This window comes from Tetrahymena thermophila (genome assembly GCF_000189635.1).
Source record: "Tetrahymena thermophila SB210 genomic scaffold scf_8254649, whole genome shotgun sequence".
NCBI classification, from domain to species: Eukaryota; Ciliophora; class Oligohymenophorea; order Hymenostomatida; family Tetrahymenidae; genus Tetrahymena; species Tetrahymena thermophila.
In genome coordinates, this window is record NW_002476417.1 from 459,320 (window position 1) to 483,933 (window position 24,614).

General features: G+C 21.0%; 7 protein-coding genes across 7 annotated transcripts; 2 read left to right on the forward strand and 5 right to left on the reverse strand. All coding sequences in view use genetic code 6, as the record gives it.

Annotated features, from left to right (window-relative positions):
- Positions 1-936: 936 nt before the first annotated feature.
- Positions 937-1,392, reverse strand: TTHERM_00268240 (hypothetical protein; the record flags this gene model as incomplete). The annotated part of the gene is made up of 1 exon (XM_001015958.2): positions 937-1,392. The coding sequence occupies one exon, from the start codon at positions 1,390-1,392 to the stop codon at positions 937-939; it is 456 nt and encodes a 151-aa protein (XP_001015958.2).
- Positions 1,393-2,331: 939 nt separating this feature from the next.
- TTHERM_00268250 (transmembrane protein, putative) lies at positions 2,332-9,385 on the reverse strand (the record flags this gene model as incomplete). The annotated part of the gene is made up of 13 exons (XM_001015959.2): positions 2,332-2,403; positions 2,733-3,034; positions 3,093-3,456; positions 3,539-3,867; positions 4,155-4,206; positions 4,259-4,713; positions 6,607-6,695; positions 6,762-7,210; positions 7,441-7,792; positions 7,925-8,226; positions 8,329-8,554; positions 8,619-8,800; positions 8,888-9,385. The coding sequence occupies 13 exons, from the start codon at positions 9,383-9,385 to the stop codon at positions 2,332-2,334; spliced, it is 3,672 nt and encodes a 1,223-aa protein (XP_001015959.2).
- A 1,358-nt stretch (positions 9,386-10,743) lies between these two features.
- Positions 10,744-11,055, reverse strand: TTHERM_000268259 (hypothetical protein; the record flags this gene model as incomplete). The annotated part of the gene is made up of 1 exon (XM_012797612.1): positions 10,744-11,055. The coding sequence occupies one exon, from the start codon at positions 11,053-11,055 to the stop codon at positions 10,744-10,746; it is 312 nt and encodes a 103-aa protein (XP_012653066.1).
- A 3,790-nt stretch (positions 11,056-14,845) lies between these two features.
- On the forward strand, positions 14,846-16,945 carry TTHERM_00268260 (transmembrane protein, putative). The gene has a single exon (XM_001015960.3). The coding sequence runs from the start codon at positions 14,927-14,929 to the stop codon at positions 16,805-16,807; it is 1,881 nt and encodes a 626-aa protein (XP_001015960.1). The 5' UTR covers positions 14,846-14,926; the 3' UTR covers positions 16,808-16,945.
- Positions 16,946-17,108: 163 nt separating this feature from the next.
- On the reverse strand, positions 17,109-17,474 carry TTHERM_000268279 (antibiotic biosynthesis monooxygenase family protein; the record flags this gene model as incomplete). The annotated part of the gene is made up of 1 exon (XM_012797613.1): positions 17,109-17,474. Exon 1 carries the CDS (start codon positions 17,406-17,408, stop codon positions 17,109-17,111), a length of 300 nt encoding a protein of 99 aa, XP_012653067.1. The 5' UTR covers positions 17,409-17,474.
- Positions 17,475-17,684: 210 nt separating this feature from the next.
- TTHERM_00268280 (antibiotic biosynthesis monooxygenase family protein) lies at positions 17,685-17,987 on the reverse strand (the record flags this gene model as incomplete). Its single annotated transcript, XM_001015962.3, has 1 exon — positions 17,685-17,987. One exon carries the CDS (start codon positions 17,985-17,987, stop codon positions 17,685-17,687), a length of 303 nt encoding a protein of 100 aa, XP_001015962.1.
- Positions 17,988-19,830: 1,843 nt separating this feature from the next.
- Positions 19,831-21,021, forward strand: TTHERM_00268290 (hypothetical protein; the record flags this gene model as incomplete). Its single annotated transcript, XM_001015963.2, has 3 exons — positions 19,831-20,756; positions 20,821-20,881; positions 20,947-21,021. 3 exons carry the CDS (start codon positions 19,831-19,833, stop codon positions 21,019-21,021), a joined length of 1,062 nt encoding a protein of 353 aa, XP_001015963.2.
- Between the last annotated feature and the right edge of the window lie 3,593 nt (positions 21,022-24,614).

The window sequence follows — 24,614 nt, forward strand, 5'->3', positions numbered from 1 at the left end:
CAAATCTGTTTCTATTTTAAATGCGCCTGAATAAGTTTTACCCTTTAAAATTAGATCAAATTAAATTTGATATTACTTATTTACTTTGATAAATACATTATTAAAATGTAATCAATAACTTTAGATTTCCTTTACGTATTACATTAGAAATTATTTATTTAATATTCAATTTAATGAATTAAAGCAAACATTACACCAAAATTAATATCTAACATTTGTTATTTTTTATTTTATTCAATTAAGGAATTATCTTTTTTAATAAATTAAAATAATTAATTTATTCAAAACCATAGTTATATTTAATTTTATACAAATTTTGCTTTTCAGTATATTTGTAAAAAAATACATCATTTCACTTAAATTATTTTAAAATAAATAGCCATTTACAGTCAATCATCATATATTAAAGTTATTTAATAGAGGTATATAAATATTTTTTTATTTTTTAAAGAATAAAGATATTTTTTAAGAAAAAAATTAAATAAAACTAATATTTAAAAATTGATGATTAATATATTGCTAATACAGGTATTAAAATATGATGAACTGGATAGAATTATATTTTAATACCTCGATTATGCTTAATTTAAAATAAAAAAAATAAATAAAAGCATTGATGAAAAAGTATGTAAAGGCAAGATTCAATAAAATTCATAAATTGTATTTAATATATAAATATATAGTATAAAAAGCGTTCAAGTACAATATTCAATATTTTTCAAATTTTTGGTGGTTTTCATTAAAATAAATTTGTGATAAAATTTTTCAAATTGAAAAACAAAATGAAAGAAAATTAACAATATTCTATATATATATAAAATAATTTTTATTAAAAGTTCAATGAAATAAATAAAATAAATGAATATAAACAATACATGCATACAGTATATATTACAAACAAAAAAAACTTCAAAAAAAGATTCAATTTTTAACAAATCAATATAATTTTTTACTTTTCATAATACTTTCCAAAGATAAAGATTTTAAATTTATTTCCTCCATATTTTTATCAGATTCTCTACATAATCGATGGGAAGCAAGGTTACTTTGTTTAATTTTACTATTAACTTAATTGATTTATGAAATAGATTTAATAAACTTTGTGCTTTTAATTTTTTATGTGTTTTAATCTAATTAAATCTTTGATTCTGCTGGAGTTTACTGAGTATGTTCACCTTCAGATTAAATCATATCTATTTAATCAAAAACTAGGCTTTTTATATTATTATCTAATGGTTATTGGTTAGTATTTTTTTAAAAAGTTGTGTATGTATTGTTTTCTAAATAACTCAATGTTAATAATTTCGAATCCTGATCTAGTAACTCTGTATTTAATTTAAGTTACTTACAATCAAACAATCTGCTTAACATAGGAACTGTTGATTACTGCATTATATTACATTATTTAAATTATTAAAATATATCACATGAAGAGCTTATGCTTTTTAAATTTTATTTATTTGAACTCTCGTTTTCAAACAATAATAAGCCATTTTTATCTACACCAAGTAAATCTATGCTTTTGTTTTTTAATATGTAACTTTATCTTTTTAATTAAGAATCTTGTAAATAAATATTTTCTTGGTTTTTTTGTTCTTAAAAAAATTATTATTTTTATTGAACAGAATTATGGAACTTATGTTAACTTTGATTTATATTAGATTGGTGATTGAATTAACTCTCCTCGCTTAAATGTATTTAATTTATACACAATTCTGAGGAGGATAAATAATATATCCGCTGTTAATTTTTCTTTATTTGGTTTAAATTTTTATATACCTTTTTCTTGAGTTTTAAAATATTAATATGTATTTTAATTGAATTGTATTTTTCTATTTATGAATTTTTTAGGCACTTGGTTAGCTTTGGAAATTTACCTATCAAAGTTTGCTTTAATAAATAAAGCTCCTTTATCCAATCTTACATTTTATTTTTTAATAGAAGAATAACTAAATATAAGGCGAAACTGTAATGGACTCCATAGCAAATAATTGATGCTACAAAGTATAAATCTTTATTTTTTAAATCTAATGAAAATAAGTTAATCATATAGATTATAATAAGAGCCAAATGAGTTATATTATCTAATTAATTAAGATGTTAATTCTTAAATGGCTTTGATTAATTAGCTTTTATGTAATAATATACTAATAAAAAGCTAATTGTAATACATCCTATTTATTAAATAGTATTAAATATATATTTATTGTATTTAAACTAAAAATAAAATAATATTTACTTGGACTGTTGTAAAAGAAATAGTAGGAAAAGAAAATGATTAGCTTAATGTATGATCTAAAAAATTCCCAATAATAGTAATCATACTTATAGTCATTGTACAGAAAACCATATTTTCTCTAGTTAGTGATAAAGTTCAATTGATTTTTGTTATTTTTTAAATCCCTTAAAAAAATTAAAGGAAATAAAATCCATATTATAAAAGAGGGTAAAATAATAGAGCTAACATAGGTAAAATAAGAAGGAGTATAGCATACCTAAGTAAAGTCAGCAATTACATACTAATTATTTCCGATTTATCTACAAGACAATACTGAAATAAAATAGCCACATACGCTAGGTTAGAATAAAAAAATAATGAAAATTACTATAATTCTTAAAACATTTATTTTAAATTATTTATTCCTTACTGTTCTTATTAAATATTGTAAGATTAATACAAAAAGACAAAAAAATATAGGAAGAAATGTGCAAAGAAGAGCAAAAACATAAACCTAAGGAATATCAATCCAAGTAGGAAAAACACAATCTATTGCTATAATAAAATTTTCTACAGGATTTCCTATCAAACTCGAGGTCGAAGTAATTTAATAAGGAAAACTCAAATCCATATCATTAATGATATAAGCTATTTATAAATAATGAATAAGTTACTTGGCATAAACCTAGCTATAGCTAGAAAGAACACTGTTTCCAAAGCTAACCATATTCATCATTCTTAAGTAATAAACTATTGCTAATTTTTTATAGATTTTATGAGATAAACTCAAGCTTATAAAAATGTAAATTGTTATCCCTTTTTTAATTATTTTTAAATAGTTTTGCATAATATTCTAATTTTTAAAAATTTATACCTAAAAGAATTAAAATCTGTCTAACATAAGCGTTAAAGACATCACATTCCTAGCATTCATATTCTGATATAAAGGTATATCTCTTTTCCCAGAATATTCCCTAAGTATCGCATTAATAGCAAAGAGGCCCTATATATCCTTCCTTACAATAGGTACCATTTCTATAATTAGAATAACCAACGCAGTTGCCAGGATTACCTTCACAATGTATAATATCATCAGAATTATTACTTATTCTCCAATAACCTTGCTTGACCTCAATATGATTTCCATAGCATTACTCAGCAGAAGGTGGACAAGATTTGCATTAAATATTATCAACTATAATTTCATCTGGTGGGATATCCACTAAGCTATAAGTATTCTATTTGAATAAAAAATTTGTCTTATTTAGATATAGTAGATTTATGAAAAGAAAATTTTTGAAATTCAAATGAATTAATTACATTTTAGCATATGTTACATTTTATTCTTTAGCCTGAGGATTGTTAATAAAATTCTCCCTGCTTACAGTTTCTAAAATGAATATGGATGGGATACTCTTTTAAAACATTAACTATACCATCTTAATCATCTAATGAAGACAAAAAAGGAGCTTAGATATAGAATATTTAACTTGTTAAAGGAATTCCAGTAACAATAACATTTTAAAAAATTAGGCTATTTTAATCTGGCTTTATAACAGTCAAACCATTTTCTAAAAAAATAGTATTTTGCTTAACAATAAGTTAAACTAAATAATTGTCTAATTCTTTTTTAATATCCTTTGAGCTTTCTATAATATTTTACTTAAAAAAATTAGATAAATAAAAATTTTCGTTCAATAAAAGTGCTAAAAATTAAATTAATTAGCAATTTAGATCCTCATTAATTAAAAACAATCCCAACCCCCTATTTTTCACCTCTTCCAGTAAAGAACATCTTTACTATTTAAAAAATATAGACAATTGTAAATTAGGTTCTAAATTAATGAGGATTTATAGTAATTTAAATTTATTATTACAAACTAAATTTCTTCTCTGTGTTCATCAAGAATTCTAATTTAAATTTGTAGACTATTACCACTACGAAATTCAATTATATGTTATTCAGAATTTATTTCAACTACTTTAAACTTTTAAAATAATTTTAATAAAAAAACTTTAAGTTTTATTTATTTATTTTACATCAGATGTATTATTGTGAAGAATTTTGTAATCTAAATAGAAAGGAACTGAAGTATAATGTTATCCATAGATAGAAGCTTGATTATTTTCAAAGATAATTTCATTTTAATTTTAATTATTTTATAAATCCAAAGCAAACTTAGGCTTACAGTTTAAATATCTTATAGCTCCTCCAATTTAAGCTTTGTTGAATGTAAAATTAGTTTAAAAGAGTTCCATATCAGTACTGTCTATATGTAAAGCTCCTCCACATTATATGGCTGTGTTAAATGAGAACGAAGAATTGCTTATACCTAAAGATCCAAATATCTAATCTTTATCAAGCTTTAAGTACATAACACCTCCTACATCAGATAAGCAATTGTTAAATGTTGAGTCTTTTATGATAAAATAATCAGTTGGATAATTTACGTATAAAAAAGCACCATAACAACTTCTACAGGTAATATTATCAACTATTATTAATTGTAAATTAATATAATTTTAGGTAAGAGCTATAAATGAATTGCTTTTTAAAGATATTTGTGAGCAATTCATATTATAAATACTCACATGATCTGCAAAATATTCATATTAAACGTCCTTTATTACATAAATGCTATCATAATTTAAAAATGTAAAACCTTACAGGTTGCTTAAAGATATGTTGTTATAAGTTGAATTCAAAATTCCATGCCCAATAATTACTTAAGAGTCTTAGTGAGATAGATTTATGATATTTTAAATGGAAATATTAGAAAATTGAAAAGATTAAACAAAATTAATTTCAAAAAATGAGATTGGTGTTTAAAAATTTTGATCAATTTGTTAAATATCCTTTATAATTAAATTTTATATTAAGATCTAGCTTGCATTTTATACACTGATTATATTTGAATTTGGTAAATAACTAGAAATATTCTGTATCACTAATGTATCAATTGTTATGTTTTGGCAATTCTTGAATAGAAATATTATTGAATTATCAATCATATTTATGTTTTGAATAGTAATATTTTTCATATAAACTACATCTACATTCTCAAACCAAACGAATGTATTTTCTATCAAATCTTATGAAAAAACAAGATTGGTAAATTTTATTTCTCTAATTTTAGGATTAAATTAAATAAATAATTATTATTGCATTTAATTTAATATTCTATTTTAATAATCTTCTGTTTCATTTTTATTAAAAATTATTAAGTAAGAATCCAGCCAAAATTTATTTAATTCTACGTTTAGAAAACTATTATTATTAACCATAAGGACACCAGATTTTGTTGAGTATTGTATCTCAGAATTTTTAAAGTAATCCTCAAATTAATGAAAGTAAGGCAGTGCTTTTTATATTCCTGTAGTTGGTACCTTGAATAAAAAGTAAGACAATTATGTTTTCAGATTTTCTATTCCTTACCCAAGTTATTCTATTTCTTACAAAAAATCAGAATCTTTTTAGATTGGTTAGAATGTGTGGCTGCAAACCTATTGATTTTAAACTAGAGATATTGTGTAATTAAATAGCATATCTTAGCTAGATCCAATAATATTTAAATTACCTTCATAATAGGTAAAATTAAAGAGGGTGGGCTGTATTAAGTCAAAATTAGCTATTTTGATGAATTTATCGGTATCTATTGCATAAATTCCAATAAAAAATTTACTTACAGTAATTATCTGTTTATGAATCAAAGGGATTACTTTTTTTATGAATTTTGTTTCTTGAAGGTTTTTTTGTGTTGCTATTAGTGAATGATTTGTCCTATTCAAAGCATTTATTTAAAAAGTACCATATATGTAAATTATATCATCTGTAAATTTCATTTTAATTTTATATACAGCAAATAAAGGAATAATTTTGATAAATGCTTCACTTGAGTTCTAAAGCAGGAGTTACTATTAACTTGATTAGGTCTGTAAAAAGATTGTGTAATTATAAACAAACAAGAATTTATGTTCCCAATATTTTAAGTAAACTAAAGAATGTTCATAATCTATCCAAATTTAGTCAAATTTTTATGATTTATTTAAAGGATTAAGTGTAAATTCGATTTTAGCGTTTAGTTAATTATTTAGTTAAATAGAGGTTAAGTAATAAAATGAGTAAAATAGTACCTTATTTTGTTTATAATTAAATTTAATTTTTCTAATTTCTCCATATGTGGAATTACTACTAGCTTCAAATAATACTTGGCTTGGTTTAGAGAAGCTAAATAATTTCAGATTTCCAGAAATGTCAGAAGTAATAATAAATTGTTATTTGTTATACATTTTTAGATTAATTATTCTTTTTTAATGAGAGTATAATATTTATATTTATATTGTATAGATATTTTAATCTTATTTTATTTATAATAAGTTTATTGTACTGCCTTTTCTACTGGAAAATATAAAACTATTTTGATTTCCATCACTATCAGTAATTTATTTACATAATGAAGTAAAAGTATTTTGCTGACTGTAGATAATATTTAAATGATCATCTAAAATATAAGAATGCTAAAAATCATAAGCAAAATAATACCTCATATCTTATTATGCAGGCAATCCTGTAAGTTTAAATATTCCTCTCAAATTTGTTTAAAATTCTTTTATGAATTTATATTAGTTATTACTATACAAGAATAAATTTTAATTCTCATCAGAAATCAACAAAGAGTTTTTATCCTAATCGTAAATATGAGGAATATCAACCTTAATTGGAAGCGTTTCAAATTCTCCTACTTTTGTTATATAGTGGGAATATTCCCACAAAACTAAAGCATTGTTATTATATGATATGAAATAGTTATTCTGATTATCCAAAATTATATTTATATTGTTGATATTCTATTTAAGAGACTTATTTGTTAAATATTGCTTGTATGAAGTTAATTAAGAATCAGGACTCATTTCCCAAATTATAATATCTCCTACTTCATTTACAGTAATCAAGTACATATTTTGCTCATCGTAATACATCTTAATTGTCAACTTTATTATTTTCATTTAATTAAAAAAAATTGAATATATAAGATCCTCACTGAATTTTTGGATTAAATATTTTTAAGAGAACAATTATTTGAGATATTATGCTAAATAAAACTTTAATCAAAATGAATTAAATTAGTTATTAAAAATAACAATAAATGAAAAAATGGGTCTAATATAATGTATGAAAAAAAAAAGTATATTAATTAAAAAGAAGTAAAATTTAAAAATACCTATGTTGCCCTTTAACTTAGAATTTAAATCTTAGATCCTGTTGAAGTGTATGTCTCAATAGAAAATAAATGTACTGAGCCTACATTTCTTTAGCTAGTAATATAGGCAACTTAATTTAAATTTTCCATCAGTATTATTTACAGAATTGGGGCATCTGTATTCTAAATAGCGAGTAATAATAAAGAATATCTATCAAAAATAAAGAAACCTTCACTTGTATAATATAAGAAAATATTATCACCTAAAAGGAAATCAGTAATTATTTTTTCATTTTAAGGCTCAGTAATCTGTTAAATAAATAAACCTTAGTAAGTGTAAGCAATTATTTTCTTCAGAGATCTTACAAAAATTCTTTAATATATTTCATCAATTAACATTATAGAGTACTAATCAATATTAATTACTTAATTTATTAAATTTAAAGATAAATCTTGATTAATACTTTGAATAGCTATTTTGTTCTTACATAAGCTGAATATATACCTTAATTGATAATCCATCTTTATTTAAGTAATTTAAGAATCATTAAATCCTAAATTTTCCACACAATTCAGTTGAATGTCATCTTACCAATTATAATTGCAAATAACAAAATCTCCATTTGATTTGCGTGTTATTACAATTAAATTTTATAAGTAGTATATTTAGTTTAAGTCATTGTACTTTACTTAGTAAACTTCTTTGATATTCTTATATAGATTCCACACTATAATTTGGCCTTATTATGTAAAACCAGCTATGACTCCATCATTTTTATCAGACTGTGCTATTTGAATAAATGGACTCTAATCGTGTTTATAAATGATAGACCAATTAAAAATACTTTGAACAAAAAATTATTAATTTGTATGGATAACAATGTAAGCTCTTTTATTCGCAAAAAATACTTTTTATATGCTTTCACTCTATTAAAATTCAATTAATTTGTTAAAATTCTTAAAACTTTCATTAATTTATGCATTATTTTTCCAATTTCCTATCAATATATCATCTGTTAAAGAATCATACATCATACTAAATACTGAATTAAATTCCCAATGAGAATTGTACACAATTTAAGTATCATTTTTATCATCTAGATTTATCTAGTAAAACTCAGAATAAGAGAGTGACCTATTTTTTAAAATTTATTAAATTTTTATTTAAAAAAACGAATTTATTTATTATTTATCGATACCTTTAAAATGGAACGCCATATAAAATCTATTGCTATGGTATGTATAAAAGGTAAGAAAAATCTAACGTCTAAATACTATAGTCAAATTTATTTTATGCTCCATCCCAAAAAACAATATGATTATTTAAACCATTTTAATTATCTTAATTTTAAGCAGTTGTTAAGCCAACAAATACATCATCCTTTAATAAAATATAAATCAATATCTCAGAGTATGAAATAGTATCAAAAAAAAATATAACAACTAAATTGTTTAAAAAATTGTTTACTTTAATGTTCCAAGCAACTGTCATGAAATTGTCTTTAATTTATACTTTTTGTACCAATTATAATTTTAAATCAAAAAGTGATATCGTACCATCTTATAGAGTCATTATTATTCTATTGTTGTTGAATAAAATGTCGAAAAATTGTAATTACACTTTTGATGATTTTTCTTCGTAGCTGCTTAATTATTTAAAGTTTTAAGAGTAATCAAGCAAGAAAATATTGATTCCATTATTGTATGTAACATAAATATATTAACCTGAAGCTTAAACCACTGCGATTGTAAATTCATTCAACCCAATTTAGTTATTAAGCTTATAACTTGAATCTAGCTTAAAAAAATTCTAAGGTATTGTATAGTCATATTTGTAAATATAAAGACTATCATCTGAATATGTTATTAAATATTCCAAATTTTAAGGTGGATTTTGAAGAACTGCAGAATTGCGAAATTTTTATTTTGGAAAGCCTTAATTGAATAAGAATTTATCAACAATCATTAACGTCTCGTTATCTATCAAAATGTGAAAACCACTTTTAAATACTCCAACTATAAATTTAGGATATTGCAAAAATTAAATTAAATTAGAAGTTTCATCATAATCTACGCCTTGTTGATATGATCTTAAATAATTTTTGGTAACTCCATCATAGAAGTGAAATTAAGAATTCTAATAAAAATTGTTCTGGCTAAAATGAATCAGTATTTTATCATATTAATTATTAAATAGCATAGTTTATAAATCAGACAAATTATACTTTTATCCTTGTTAATATGAAATAAGTTTACTTTTAACTTTAAATTAAAATTAAGTAAAATTAAAATTTTTCAATGCTGATTATGGATTTGATATTTACAAAATAGTACAATCACTTCCTAAGAAGTAAAATAAGCTAGAATTTTTTGTACTTTATATTACAAGGGATGTTTAAGATTGTTTTATTTTTTGCAAGCTTGTAAGTTAATATGAGTTATCAGGTTGAGCCGAAAATATATTTATTGTTTGTTTTTTGTCTAGAGTGAGGATATTACTAGCTTAGCTATCTAATTCTAGGTAAGAAATTATGTCTTAGCTAACATTTTTAAATAGCATCTACCATTTTTAAGCACTAAAAGAATAGCCAAAGATACACATGTCATAATTTGTATTTACTAATACAAATGTTCTGTTTGAAGCTTAAAAATTGGTGATATTATATTTTGTATTTATGCAATCACTTAAACTAATATTCTTAAAGGCTTTGTTCTCCACATCATAGTAAAAAGCAGCTTAATCAAATAGAATTACTATCTATTTTAAGAAAATTATGTATTAAGATTTTATAAATTGACTATTAACAACAGATTAATCCTTAAAATTCTTTTAAAAGATTATATTCCCCGAATAAAAATACGGAGGTAGTAAAGTTATTTCCATAAGATTAAAGATATTTGTTTGTATCCAATATAAGTAACATATTTTTTAATTGTCTTATTTGTTGCAGTCTTAACAAAAATACTAAATAGTATCTAACTAATCGTAAATATTAGCTATTGGGATTGTAAGTATTATACTTTTAATATCGTAGTTATATAAATACGCGTCATTCAGTTAATCAAAAAGGAGTATAGAGTGAAGCTCAGGAGTTATAAATGAGTTGTTTTTAATTGTTAATATGGATTATATGTTATCAATTTAAAATTTATCAAGAATATGCATTTTCAAGTTATACTTGAAGATATTTTTATTAATATCAATTAGAATAATTTCTTGACTTACTTTATTATATGCAGAAGTAAAGATGGCATTTTATAAGCTTCTTTCAGTTATCTTTTTCCCATTCTTAATATCCAATACAAAGAAATTTTAAAGTTCTATCACGATTAGCTATTTTTATTTTTCTAATAAAATAAAGTGCGAAGATGTTTCCTGGTTAGAAAATACATCACCAAATTAATACATTAAAGGGCACTGTAGACTTTACTAGCAAGAGAAATTTTCAGAGCCTTAATAGTTTTATTTTGATAAAATATAACATTAATCCAAACATTATTTTGGGTTATCATTCTAAATCTAATTTTAATCACATCTAGGTATACATGCTTTGTCTTTAATGCCCCATTAAAATCCCTCACTACAGAGGGAGCAATTAAAAATATCTTCACATTGATCGCAATTAAGTATTTCATAGCATTATTTAGCACTTACAATTAGCATCAAGGCTATTATTGAAAAAATGTGTTTAAAATCCATTTTTTTTATTAAATTTTTGAAGTTTATGTTTTTTATTTAATAATTATATTTGTTTTATACTTATTTTTAATCTATTTGAAAGTGGTGCTTAACTTTCAAATATTTAAAAATATCTAAAGAAATTAGGTTTTGTATTTGATTTAAGTAATCCACTATATTGAATTACTTAATTAATTAAAATGCCCCTATTCAGATATTTATATCTGATACATTCTATTTTTGTTACAAAAACTTATTAGATAAAATCAATAAAAAAGATACTTAAATAAAATATTTATTAATTTATTTTTTCTTTTATTAATTATTAAATAAATAATTTTTAATAATTTTGCTACTATTTATAAAAAAAAAGTAAGATTTTAAATTTAAAAAAATATTATTTTAAATTTCAAGTCATGCAAATTAGGTCTTTAATAATCATCTAGAAAATTACAATTTCGTTAATTAAATCTTTATTATAAATATTTAAATAAGTTCTATTTTAATATCTTAGACTTATCAGATTCATTTTTTATAATATTTTTTTTAATTCTAATTGCTAAAATAGATATTTATGAAAAATAAACCATAATTGAGTGTCGTAATTGCGTTAAAAATAAAAATAATACTATTTCGTATTTTGTAAATAAATTTATGAATTTTATTAACTAAACTAAAAATAAAATTAATAATTAATGCAATACTTTTCCCATAAGAATATATCAAAAATAAGTTACTGATTATTTTTCTAAATATGTTTAAAATGTAGAAACCTCCACTTAAATTACTTATTTCAAAAATAAATTCAATAAACCATAACCATAGGTTTATTAAATAATAAATTTTATCGAACAAAAGATACGAAATAAGTTTATGAATAATTATTTATGCATTTTTATTTTTATAAGTAAAATATTATCTCATTTTTCAACTAATTTTAAATTATAAAAATAATAATTTAATAAAACTTTCAAGATGCTTTTTAAACTGCATGAATTCTTACTATTCATATACTATGAAAATTCGCTATTTTCAATCTTTTGTAGCCTACATCATAGAAATTGATCACATTTTAATAATCTAAATATGGAAATGAATTATTTGTAATTTGCTATTATTATTACAAATTCTGATATTCCTTTATTTTTTAAATCAAAAATTACAAATATATCTTGATTTGTTTGTCTGAAAAAATAATAAAAAAATAGATATAAAAGAATAAAAATCGAAGGTTTGTCTTTATTTAAATCTAAATTATCAATTTCTTACAAAAGCTTAATTTAGCAATAATGAATAGCTGATCATCACATAAAAAATAGATGATGTCATTCATTTTTAGAATATGATATGGATTTGTAATTGTTTATTCAAGTAACTTTTGTCTGATATAAAGTAAAAATGATTTTTAAAATATTTTATTGAACTCTTTTACATTTTTATTTGAAAAGATTTTAATATTTAGGTATATATTAGATTGATGATTTATTTATAACCTGATAGATATTGCAGTATATCTACTCTTAAAAACTTTAAATTTGTAAAAATATCTAGATATTTGGTTTCTATTAAAGGATATATATAAAAGTTTCTTTATTTAAAATTGATATTGATATTGTTACATTAATAAATACAAAATATTATATTAATAATAGATTGACTAACTACTTATTTCAATTAAATAATGCATCAGTGTATTATTAATAGAGTCAATAATTGATAATTTATTATTAATGATTAATACGTATACAAATAAAACTTAATAACTGAAAATAGAATGAAAAAAGAAAATCTATTTGTTATTTATTTGAGGTAAATACAGTAAAAAAAGTATGAATATTATTTGAATGCCAAACTATATTTGTTTTTGTTTTTTTTCAAAAAATCTGTTTAAAAAGAAAATATTTAAAGACTTAAATCAATCAAAATGATTTTAAGTTTTAAAATAAAAAACATTTATAAATGCAACATTAGTATTAATGATTTTAAAAAATTTCAGTTAAATCCTTAGAAATTATATAAATATGGATGGATAAATCATTCTTAACTTCTAAAATAGATCAAACTAATTTTGAGGTTACTGATATACTTTCTCAATTACATTATCAAATTATTAGTAATTAAAAGCTCGTAACAAGTAAAGAATTAGACAACAATTCTTTATTAATAGTGAATATGTAATAAAGCAAAGATTACATAGAAAACATTTGTTTGTTACTATTTTTTAAATTATTTAATTAATCATGCCATTATTTTTTGAACAAAAGAACAAAGTTACATGAATTTTATTTACAAATATATTTATTTTGTTAAAAATAAAATATTTAAACTAACACTTTAAATACAATAAATAATTATATTATATTTAATAATTCAAAGTAAAAGGAGAAAATTTATAAAATAATATCTAACTCTATTTTAAAATTTAGAAAAATAGTTTACAAAAATTAATATTATATTTAATAAATGATCAATATAAAATAAAGACATTCAATAATCTTTTATTTTTTTCAAATATAAAAAATAAGAAACTAAAAAAATAATCGGTTAATAATTAGACTAAAAATTATCTTTAATTAATTTATAGAAGATTTATGGTTAATAATATACATTTATTAGGTAAAATATAATATGATTTATTAAATAAAGTTTATTTAAAATAAAAATCAATTTAAATAAATTCAAGAAACTTTAAAACTTAAAAATTTCTTGCTTTTAATAATATGATATGAAAATTTGCTATTTTAGTTCTTTTAAAATCTGAATAATGAAAATATTACACATATCAATTTATTAAATTCGGATATAAATTATACAAATATTTTGCTTTAACTATTAAAAATTAGGATATTCCTTTTTTCACCAAAAATAAAAACTATAGTTTGATTAATTTGTCTGAAATATAAAGAAAATAATCTAATTAAAAGAATAAAAATATAATATTTTTGTTTGCAATTAATTTATCTATATTCTTACAAAAGCTTAACTTTACAATCTATAATTTATTTTAATTTAAAAAATAATTGATAATATCATTTTTATTTATTATAAAGCTAGCTAATATATGGCTGATAAGTTTTAAATATAAATTAAAGATATAGATCGATATAAAATAAACATTAACCAATTTTGTTTAAGTATAAATATATAGATATTTGATTTATTTTAATGAATACAATTTAATCTTGAACTAATCCTTGATTTTAAATAGATATTTTTATTTTAATACAATAATAGATTATTATAAAAATATTTTGATCTTACTCTTTTTTTAATTAAATAATGTATAAAAATTTGCTATAAAATTAATAATAAATACTTAAATAAACTTAATTAATCGAAAATAGATAGAAAAATTAAATCTATTTGAGGTTTTTATGGGTAAAAATATTAGAAAAAATGTTTTTTGAAAATCTTTAATTTTCTTTATTTTAATTTAAAAAGAAAATGAGTATTTCTACAAATCATTTATTTTAATTAATTTTTAAAATTTTATCATTAAATAATTATTTACTATCTTTCATTTACTTACAAGAATATAAAAATTGTTTGGAAAATTTAGCTTAAATAAATATAAATAAAATATTTTTATAATTTTATTAAAACCTCTGCAAATTAAAAATCTTTAATTATATTAAAAATAAATATTATTTGTATTAGAAATATTTTGAATTTTTTGTTTATTCTATCTGTATTTAAAAACCGAAAACAGGAAGATTGTTTGATAGTGTTTAATATTAAAGCTTAAAAAATAAACTCAATTAAAAATTTACAAATTGTAGATATTTTTAAATCTTAAATAAGAAATAGGTTTAGAAATATTATCAAAAAATGGTTAGCCATTTAGTCATTTTGTTAATTTAAGGATTAATAGCTCAAAGGATATACTGTGAGATAATTAAATTTTAAGGAGATTGGAATATTTAAGACAACTATAAGATGTCTAATAACTAAAAATTAGTATTTGATTTTAAATCAGCAACATTAAAAGGAAATGGAGTAGCAAGTAGCATTAGTAGTAATAACACAATATACGATATACAAATCATAGATAATAATGAAAGCGAAGACAAGAAATATCAGTAACTATGCAAAATAAACCACATGAAAATTAAACCTCTTTACGATCAATCAAAGTCTATTTATTAAACTTAGAATTAAGAATAAATTATTGATTTTATCATCATCAGACATAATTTAATCTTTTATCTGACTGAAAGTGGGCAAATATTTTTCACTTTAATAAAGCAAGTTATAAACTCTAAAAATGAACCCGAAATAAATGTATATAACCTTTATGATAATAAAATAGAAGAGCTAGATAAGCAATAATAATTAAAAGTTTCATATATAAAAAGGTTTTAATCTTTAGTGATTTATTTGTAGAATGGAGATATTTATTATTTGGATATTTAAAAAGTCATTTAATTAGCTTAAAAAGTCGAAGAAGCATAGGATATTTATGAAATTAATTTACTTGACTAAAATGAAAATTTGACGCTAAACTCGTTTTTAGGTTTTCCAAAGCACGAAAAGGCAAAGAAGATTCTAGCCTTAGAAGATTTAATTATTTTTGTTACTATTAATGGAAAGGTTTATGGCTATTCGGTATAAAGAAATTAAGAAAATAATATCTTTATGAAAGAAAGAATTCTCGATTTGAACGATGAAAACTCTGATTTTATAGATGCAGAATGCTATAATAATACCTTAATATTATTAGATATTCACAGAGGAGTTTTTTTTTATGAATATACTATTGAGAAGTAAGAATTTACTTTTAAATAAGATTTGAATATTGAATTAGATGGTGGAATTATGCTCGCAACTTAATAATTAAACACTATTGTAGTTGCTTGCCAAGATAGATATCTAAGAGAGTATTATATAGATTATTAAAATAATGATTATATTTTGAATAGTGAAGTGCAGATAGACTCTAATTTAAACTATATTTCAGCTGAAGAAAGTTATTTATTCATCAGTGCTCAAAGCAGGAACAGCAACTTCTTCTCGCCTTTAAATATATTAAAGAATACATTACAAGACCTTTAAAAGCATTAGACAATAATAAAATTTGATTATCACTTTATAAAAGTTAAATTTTCTTAACTTAAAAATACAATCGAAAATAATGAGTAGCCGATGATAGCACAATAGCATAAAAATTAAAGATAGAAGAAAGCTAAGAATGAAAAAGAAAGGCTCCAATAAAGCTTAAATAAAAATAATAAAGTATTTATCTCATTAATTGACAATACTAAAATAGAAGTTGTTCCTTACTAATATGATAAATAAACTTTGGTTTGCTCCTCTGAATCAACATTAAAGTTGATTTCAAATATAAACTCAAAATACGAATACACTATTCTCTATAATTCAACTAATTGTTAGGAAAAAGAAAGATACTATATAATTGAAAAGTAAAAGCCTACTTCTTTGGATTTGAGGAAAAGCTATTGTAGCTCTCATGGAATAGTAACTTTTGAGATTGATTTCACTCATTATGAATAAGAAGAATTTGAAATAGGTTTAGTTTTTCTTTTTTTGTTAATTCTTACAGCTCTTTTGTGCTTTAGACAGTACAAAAATAAAAAACTGTAAAAGATGCTTGATCTCAAAGACAGAATGTCATAAGATAGTAGCACAAAGAGAAAACGTTTTAATCTATAATACGAATCATTGTCTTCTACCGAATATAAAAAATAGTGAATTATTCTTAATCAATAAATGATAGATATTATTTATTTTATAAACTGTTGTTAAATTTTTGTTTTTAAAATGGCTAAAATGTTTAAAAATTACTACTTTTTAAGCTTAAATTTACAAAATTTATATGAATATTTTCATTCAAAGACTTTACAAAAAAGAATTTAAACCAAATAATAAGTTTCCCTTAAAAAGATATTTTCGAGTATAAACATAAAATAGGTTTGCAAAGAAAGATATTTTTATCAATATTTTAGAAAGTTAGTTTTGATGTTTTCATAAATGCTTATAAATTTATTTTTATTCAAAAGTGTTCTGAAAGAATTTTAACTTAAGGAACAGCAGCCAAATGATCTTTAATTTATCCTTAAAATGCAACAAAATGAGCAGATGCCATATGTTAATTAATAGCTTCTTGGCTTTTCCATTCTTCAACAAATACGAATGAGTTTTAATCTTTCACATCATTAGTAAGAACGTAGCTAATATTTCCTTCTTCTTTTCTGGTTTCTTCAATAAGAGTCTTAAAGACAGGTAAAAGTTATTCTCTTGATTCTTACTTGATAGAGATGAGAGCAACAATTCTAAGTTTTTGGTCAGCCATTTCTATTTTCAACTAAACTATTTATAATTTGCTTGATTAACACTAGATACAATTTATTATTTATTAATTATTTATGTAAATTAATTTGATTGATGTTTTTATAACCTTTAAATAAATCAAGAAACACTCACAATATCACAAATTAATAAATTCAATAAAAATTCAAAGGTATCTTACAAATTTTATTTACATTATATTAAAAAATATGTAAACAAAGATATAGATAGAACAACGAGTAATAATCTTATGAAAATATTTTGAAAGACAATATATTTCTCACAAAAGAGGTCTGATAGTAACAATTTAAGGAGCAGCAACTAAATGAGCCTTCAATTTTCCTACAAATCCTGTAAAATGAGGAGATTTCATATGCTTTTCTATGTCAGCAGGGCTTCTCCATTCTTCGACAAATACAAATGTGTTAGGGTCTTTGACATCATTATGAAGAATATAGCTGATATTTCCTTCTTCTTTCTTTGTTTCTTCTACAAGAGCTTTAAAAGCGTTAACCAAATTTTAATCTCTTGATTCAGGCTTCACCTTAATAGTTGCAACGATTCTAAGTTTTTAATCAGCCATTTTATGATCTAATATTCTTTATTATATATTTTATTAGGAAGTTTATAATAATAATTTAATATTTATTTGCTTTTACCTACTTCATTATACTTCTAAAGTTGAAATATGATATAAAGAAAAAAAAAATAGGTTACGAATTTAGAAGGAATCTAGAATTTTAATTTACATTTTTATAAATTTTATGATTATGACTCATCATAAATTTTAGAAAAAAAAGAGAAGTTCTTAAGAAAAAAGATAGGAAATAATGTTTTTAGTTTACAGACATAAAATATATTAATTAGAAATACTCAGAAAGAAATATCAAAAATAAAATTTACATTTGACCTTATTCTAGAAACTAAATAATATTTTTTAAATAAAGTTTTAATGTTTTTAATGTTTATTATTCCAACAATATTAATTAAAATTAAACAAAAAACAATAAGAGTATTAGTATCTAATACAAATAAAATGATAAATTACCTTGCTATTTGCTATTTACTATTTACTAATGAGTTGAGAAAAAATAGTAAAGGATTGATATTATAGGAAATAATTTAAGATAATTGTTATTTGTATTTTTAAATCGTTGTTAATATTGATTTAATTCAAACAATATAAATTATAAACAAATGAAATTAATTTATAGGAATTAAATTATAATCTAAAATTTTAAAGTTCAATTACTTTTCTAATTATTTAAAACTTTTAAATATTATTTGATTTATTTTCAAAATAATTTCAATAATTTTATTTTTTGATAATTTTTTTAAATTTATTTTTAATAAATTTCTTACATTTCATACAATTTTAATCAATAAATATTTTATTTTTTATAAAAAAAAGGAAATTTAAGTAACAAAATCTTTTTCTATCAAATTAATTTTATATTAAAACATTTAGCATAGGATAGGCTAAATAAATTATCAATAAATTAATTGATATTTATTGACAAAATTCTTACTTTATAATTTTAAAAAATATATTTCTGCTTATAAAACAAAAATTTTGATATCAATTATTAATTAAATTCATTTTTTTTTGTTGCTTTTATGCATATTATAAAAAAATATATATTTATAAATTATTAAGTTCATGAGTAGAAGAAATTTAATTCTAGATTTATATTAGAATATTTCAATATTTTTTAATTATTAATAATTGAAGAAGAAGTAATTTCAATTCTATTATCTTCATGATAACAAACCTGAAAATTAAATTTTATCTTACAAAATTTATTTAACATAAATTCATAAAATTGAGCATACAGCTTATTTCTAAAATTATTATAATGAGTGTATTACTAGAATTTAATAAAACTTTATTATTATTCAAATTATTCAAATACTATTTTAATTCTATGAATAATCATTGATAATTAATAATGACATATTTCCATTAAGTTCAATAAAAATGGACAAATCAATAAAATATGAATGAATTTAAAGAAAGATTTATCAATTTAATTGGTAAAATAAATATTATAATTTGATCTAAATTAAATGGAATTAATATAATGAATGAAAAGAATTTAAATCAAATACTTTATTGTTAAATTAAACGTGTAAATTCGCAATTTTTAGTAAAGTATTGAATATTTAAAAAATAAAAAAATTTTGAAGATTTTTTTTAGTCATATAATTTTATTCCAGTTAAATAAATGAATTACTTTGAGAATAAATATTTTTTGGGCTTTGCGTCTGTTCTAATTTTATATTCTATTTAGGGGGTGCGATGTGTTAGTTTTGAATCACCAAGAATGCTGGATAATAGCATCAAAGATAAATTTGATAGCTTGAAGAATGTAGAATTTTAAACAGATTTAGCTATTCATTACATAATTATTTAGAATAAGAAAAAAATGGACATTTTTAGAAATAATTATTAGTTTTTTGTTAATTATTCTCCTTAGATTCATGAAATAATCCCGCTTGAAAATAATACTACAGATTATTAGACATTCTTAAACTATATCGATATAGATTTTAACTAAAATCTACCTCCTTTACCAGAAGATCATTCAGTTAAAATTTCTAAACAATATTAAATATAAAATTGTTCATCTTTTATATTCAATGAAACATTGAGCTTTACTGCTTAGAGACAAAATTCTCTTTATAATTTAGAAGATTTTAAGGTAAACGAAAATAACAACAACAACAAAATAATTGAATAAAATTCTTTTGATAAAGAGAAGCTGATGACTTTTTTATCAAATAAATATAAAGTAGAAGGCAACACTAACACAATTTTTATAATATTAAGCAAAGAATATTAAGAAGTAGATGGAGAGATATAATTAAATGAGTTTATATCTCAGTAGAACTAATAATATTTTTTGTATGGCTTTATGAATGAGTAAAGATTCTACTAATAAATAAATTAAGTAAATTAGGTGATAAGCAAAGCCTATTTTAAGGTTAAAGAAAGTTTGGTCAGTTAACAAAGAGATGTTTGTTTATAACTTTATATGAAATCTATAGAATTATTAGAGCACGAACTACTTGAAAAGGTACAAACAGGTTCCTTATTAATGTCTGCAGAAACTAAGATTTCTGATATATTTTAGCTAGAGAAATATTTTGAGTTCTAAGAAAAGTGGTAAGAAATTACAACGAAATGCAAAATATTCTTCACATTAATTACTATCAACAAATTTTAAAAGGCCAGTGCAATTATCAAAGAATTATAAGAATATTTTAACAACGAAATGATACCATATTTAAATAAAACTCTAAGCAAAGAAGATGTTGATTAAAGTTAATTCTTAATCTTGAAAATTGTTCAGTAATATACTTTCTCACTGATAGTGCTTTTTATTTTAGTTATTTTTACTTATATTTATATAAAGAAATCAAAAATATTAGACTTATTTGATAAGAAATTTGTATGATTTGTTTCTATTACATTTTGTAATAAACTTATTCAAGTCATTACTCATTTATATATGCATTAATGTATGTATTTATGTATATAGGTCATCATTATAGTTTAAAACAGCTATAAATTCTACACTAATACCCACCAATAAAATTTATTGCTAAAGAATTGAGCAAGTAATTGAGAATTCAAGCATATATAAAAATTAGATTGGCATATGTATATTTATTTATGTTTTTGGTTATTAGTTTGGATTAAACGATATAGAATTTCAAAATTTTTTAATCTTTATTTTGATACATTTATATAATAATATAATTATTATTAACAGTAAATTAAAAAATTAAATATAAGTTTTTACTGAATGAATAAATTCAATTAATTTTTGTAAAATTTAATAGCCCTTACATATAGTTTATTCCTTTTTTATATAATTAAAGTCTATGCCAAATATTTGCAACTAAATTTATGTTAATTTTGTGGTTGTTGTTATTTTAAACAATGGATAATCAAATTTTGTAAAAATGATAGTTTTTAATACATTTTTGAAGCTCAAATAACTATTACCAAAGCTACTGGAGTGTTTATTTTGAATGAATGAAAATTTTTAAATCAAATTTAAATCAATCAATACTGAAAACCTTATTAATTCAGCTACTGAATTGAAAACATGTTTCCTTATAAAATACTATAAGTTATGAAGGGATTTAATATATACTTCATAAGCACTTTAGTTAGTTTTGAAATATACAAATAACATAAAAAATTGAATTATTAGATTTCATTTACTGTAAAAAACTGAAGAAATTACATTTATTATACAATTCAATTACTGATTACTTTTTTCATTCAAATAATATGTTGGTAAGCTTAAATGCATTCAAAATTAACTATGTTTTAAAATAAGGTTTTACTGGTTAAAATCAGATCTAAGAAAACATTTAAAATAAGGCAAATAAAGTAAAACTAGCACTAAGTTTTATTCGTTGATAGGATTTTATCATCTGATCATTTTATTCGAACTAAAATATAAAGTAGTTCTATAATAATAAATTTTACTGACTACTTGAATAGTTTATATTCATTCAGTTATTTTAATCTTATTTTAACAGATATGAGATGCTTTTAATTATGTTTTCAGCAACTATCTTTCTTTCTTTCATAAAAGGTGTTATTATCATAAAAAAAAATATTAACTTTAAAAGTAAGTTTTTGATTAATCTTGATCAATATATACTTAAATTATAGTTTTTTTGTTTGCCATATATTTTTTTTCAAAAAGCCTATTTATTTTAATATGTTTTATTCAACAAGAGTTAAATTTTGTATAAAAATACACTATTAAATGGCTATGACAAAAAATAAACTTTTTTTTTATTTTTCAAACAAGTTGTTTGGTTATAAAGGCTGATCTATTTTTGTTTTAATTTTATAATGGAGTAGGTTAAATTTTATTAATTATTAATTGAGTATTTTTTATAACGTTAGAGTCATCTTAACATAAGTGATAAAAAACTAACCGAAATAACTGACAATTAATTTATATATATAATAAAATACCTATATAATAGATAATACTAAATAGAGTAAAAATTAAATTTTTTAAAATGAACAAATTCTTATTCAAATTTCAGTAATTTTAAAAATAATGTCCTTCCTTCCTGTGTGTAAATGTATGTCTATATGGTTTGTTTTTACTATCTGATTAAATATTAGTTATATTCCTAAAAATTAACTGTTCAAGATTATTTTTATTGTTGTCAGATTTTAATTTCTATAAAATGCTTTTTATCAAGCTATCAAATTTCATTTTAGTAATTGCTATTAGTTTTTATTATCCTAATACCCTACAAGTTATTCGTTTATACTTGCAACCAATAGATTTATTTTCCTATTTGAGATATTAAATTGCAGAGATATAGATATAATTCATAGCGCTAGTCTAGATAATTTTATTAATTTTTACTTATTCCATAATCGTAATAAGGATTCTAACTTTATCTTTATATTAATTAGTAAATATCACAAGTTAAAGTTTAAATTAAAAATGAAATATTTATTTGTATTTTTCAAAATTTAGATATCCTAAAGCAGTAAAAAAAATAAATCAGTAGCTTAAATGGATTCAAATTTGACAAATGAGATCTATAGTCTAAGTAGGAACAGTTAAAATTCATAATTTATTTCAAAATTATATTTTTTTTGAAAAAAAATTTCAAAGAAAACAACATTTACATAAATCATAGGAGTAGAAAGTAAGGAGAGAAAGGTGGAGAATATTGATTTCACAATACTAACAAATCAATACATCCATTGATTTATCAAATAAATATAAAATTTACATTTTAAGTCGCAACATTTAAATTGATTCTTCTACTAAATATCTTTAGCTAAAACTTAAGTCATAATATAATTTTTAATTATGGTAAGTAAATTAATAGCATTGCTAGCTGTCACAACTATCTGTTTTACCGCATCACACTACTTTCATTTATTTTATAAAATTTCAAAGATTATTTATTTATTTATTAAACTTTAAAACAGCAGTAAAAGAAATAGACTGGAGATTATTTAATCAAATGGCTTATGAAGACTAAATAGAAAAGACATTTTAAATATAACATTTTAAAATTTAAATTGTAAGTTAATAATAGAAAGTATATGTATTTTAATTATCAAATTATAAATTTGTCAAAATCTTAAAGTCTTAATGTAAACAAAATACAATAAATAAATAAGCACACCCGCATTATCATCATATATTATTTTTAGGTTTTTAGAAATTTGGAACAGCCTAAATTGGTAATAAAAGAAAAAAAAATTCATTTAATAAACATGTACTATGAGAATTCATAAGGTAATTATAATTAAAAATGAATATTTGAGATTGGCTTTTTTTAATTTTGGATCTATTTTCTTATTCGCTTTCATTTTTAAGAAATCGCATAAGTAACTTAACTCAATTACTAAATTAAACTACAAAATTTTATAAAACTGGAATCAGAATAGCAATTATGATATTCATTATCAAATAACAGAATTTTATTTATAAAACAGCTTTGAAATTTTAAATAATATCCGAAAAACTCAAAGTTCATCATCTTTTATTTTTCTTTTACTAATAACTAACAAACTAACTAACTATCACGCGCTACTAAAAAGTTAAGCAAATCCGAAAATTTCACATTACAATGCACTAAAGGGTAAGAAATATTTAAATTTAGAACTGTGTTTTGTTTATTTGATGATATGTTTATAAGATATTGTTTACTCTGAGTATTTATTCTTTTTAAAGAAGCGTAATAAATTTAATCTCAAAAATTGACTTACATAATTTATTTGGACATTTAATCACTTTCTTTACATAAAATTTGGCTTACATTTTTAGATAGAAAACTAGCAAGATTTTTTTATTATAAATTTGCTATTTATATTTTAGATATTTTTAGAAATTTTGTTTGCAGATAAAAAGAAAAATTATAAAGATAAAATACAAATATTTAGAGGGGTAAAAAAAAATAAATTGACTGATAATTGATTTTTAATTTTAAAAAGGGAAGATATTGTTTGAAAATCTAGTTCACTTTTGCGTCTAACATAATAGCGCCTATTTAATCTATTTTAAATATTTTACGCGCATGGTATTTTTGAGCTGACAAAATTAATATTAGTAAACAAGTTTGCAAGTCTTAGTAAATATTAATAGCTACTACAAAGTATTTTTAAATATTTAATGCGTATCTTTACAAAACTGCATTTATTTTC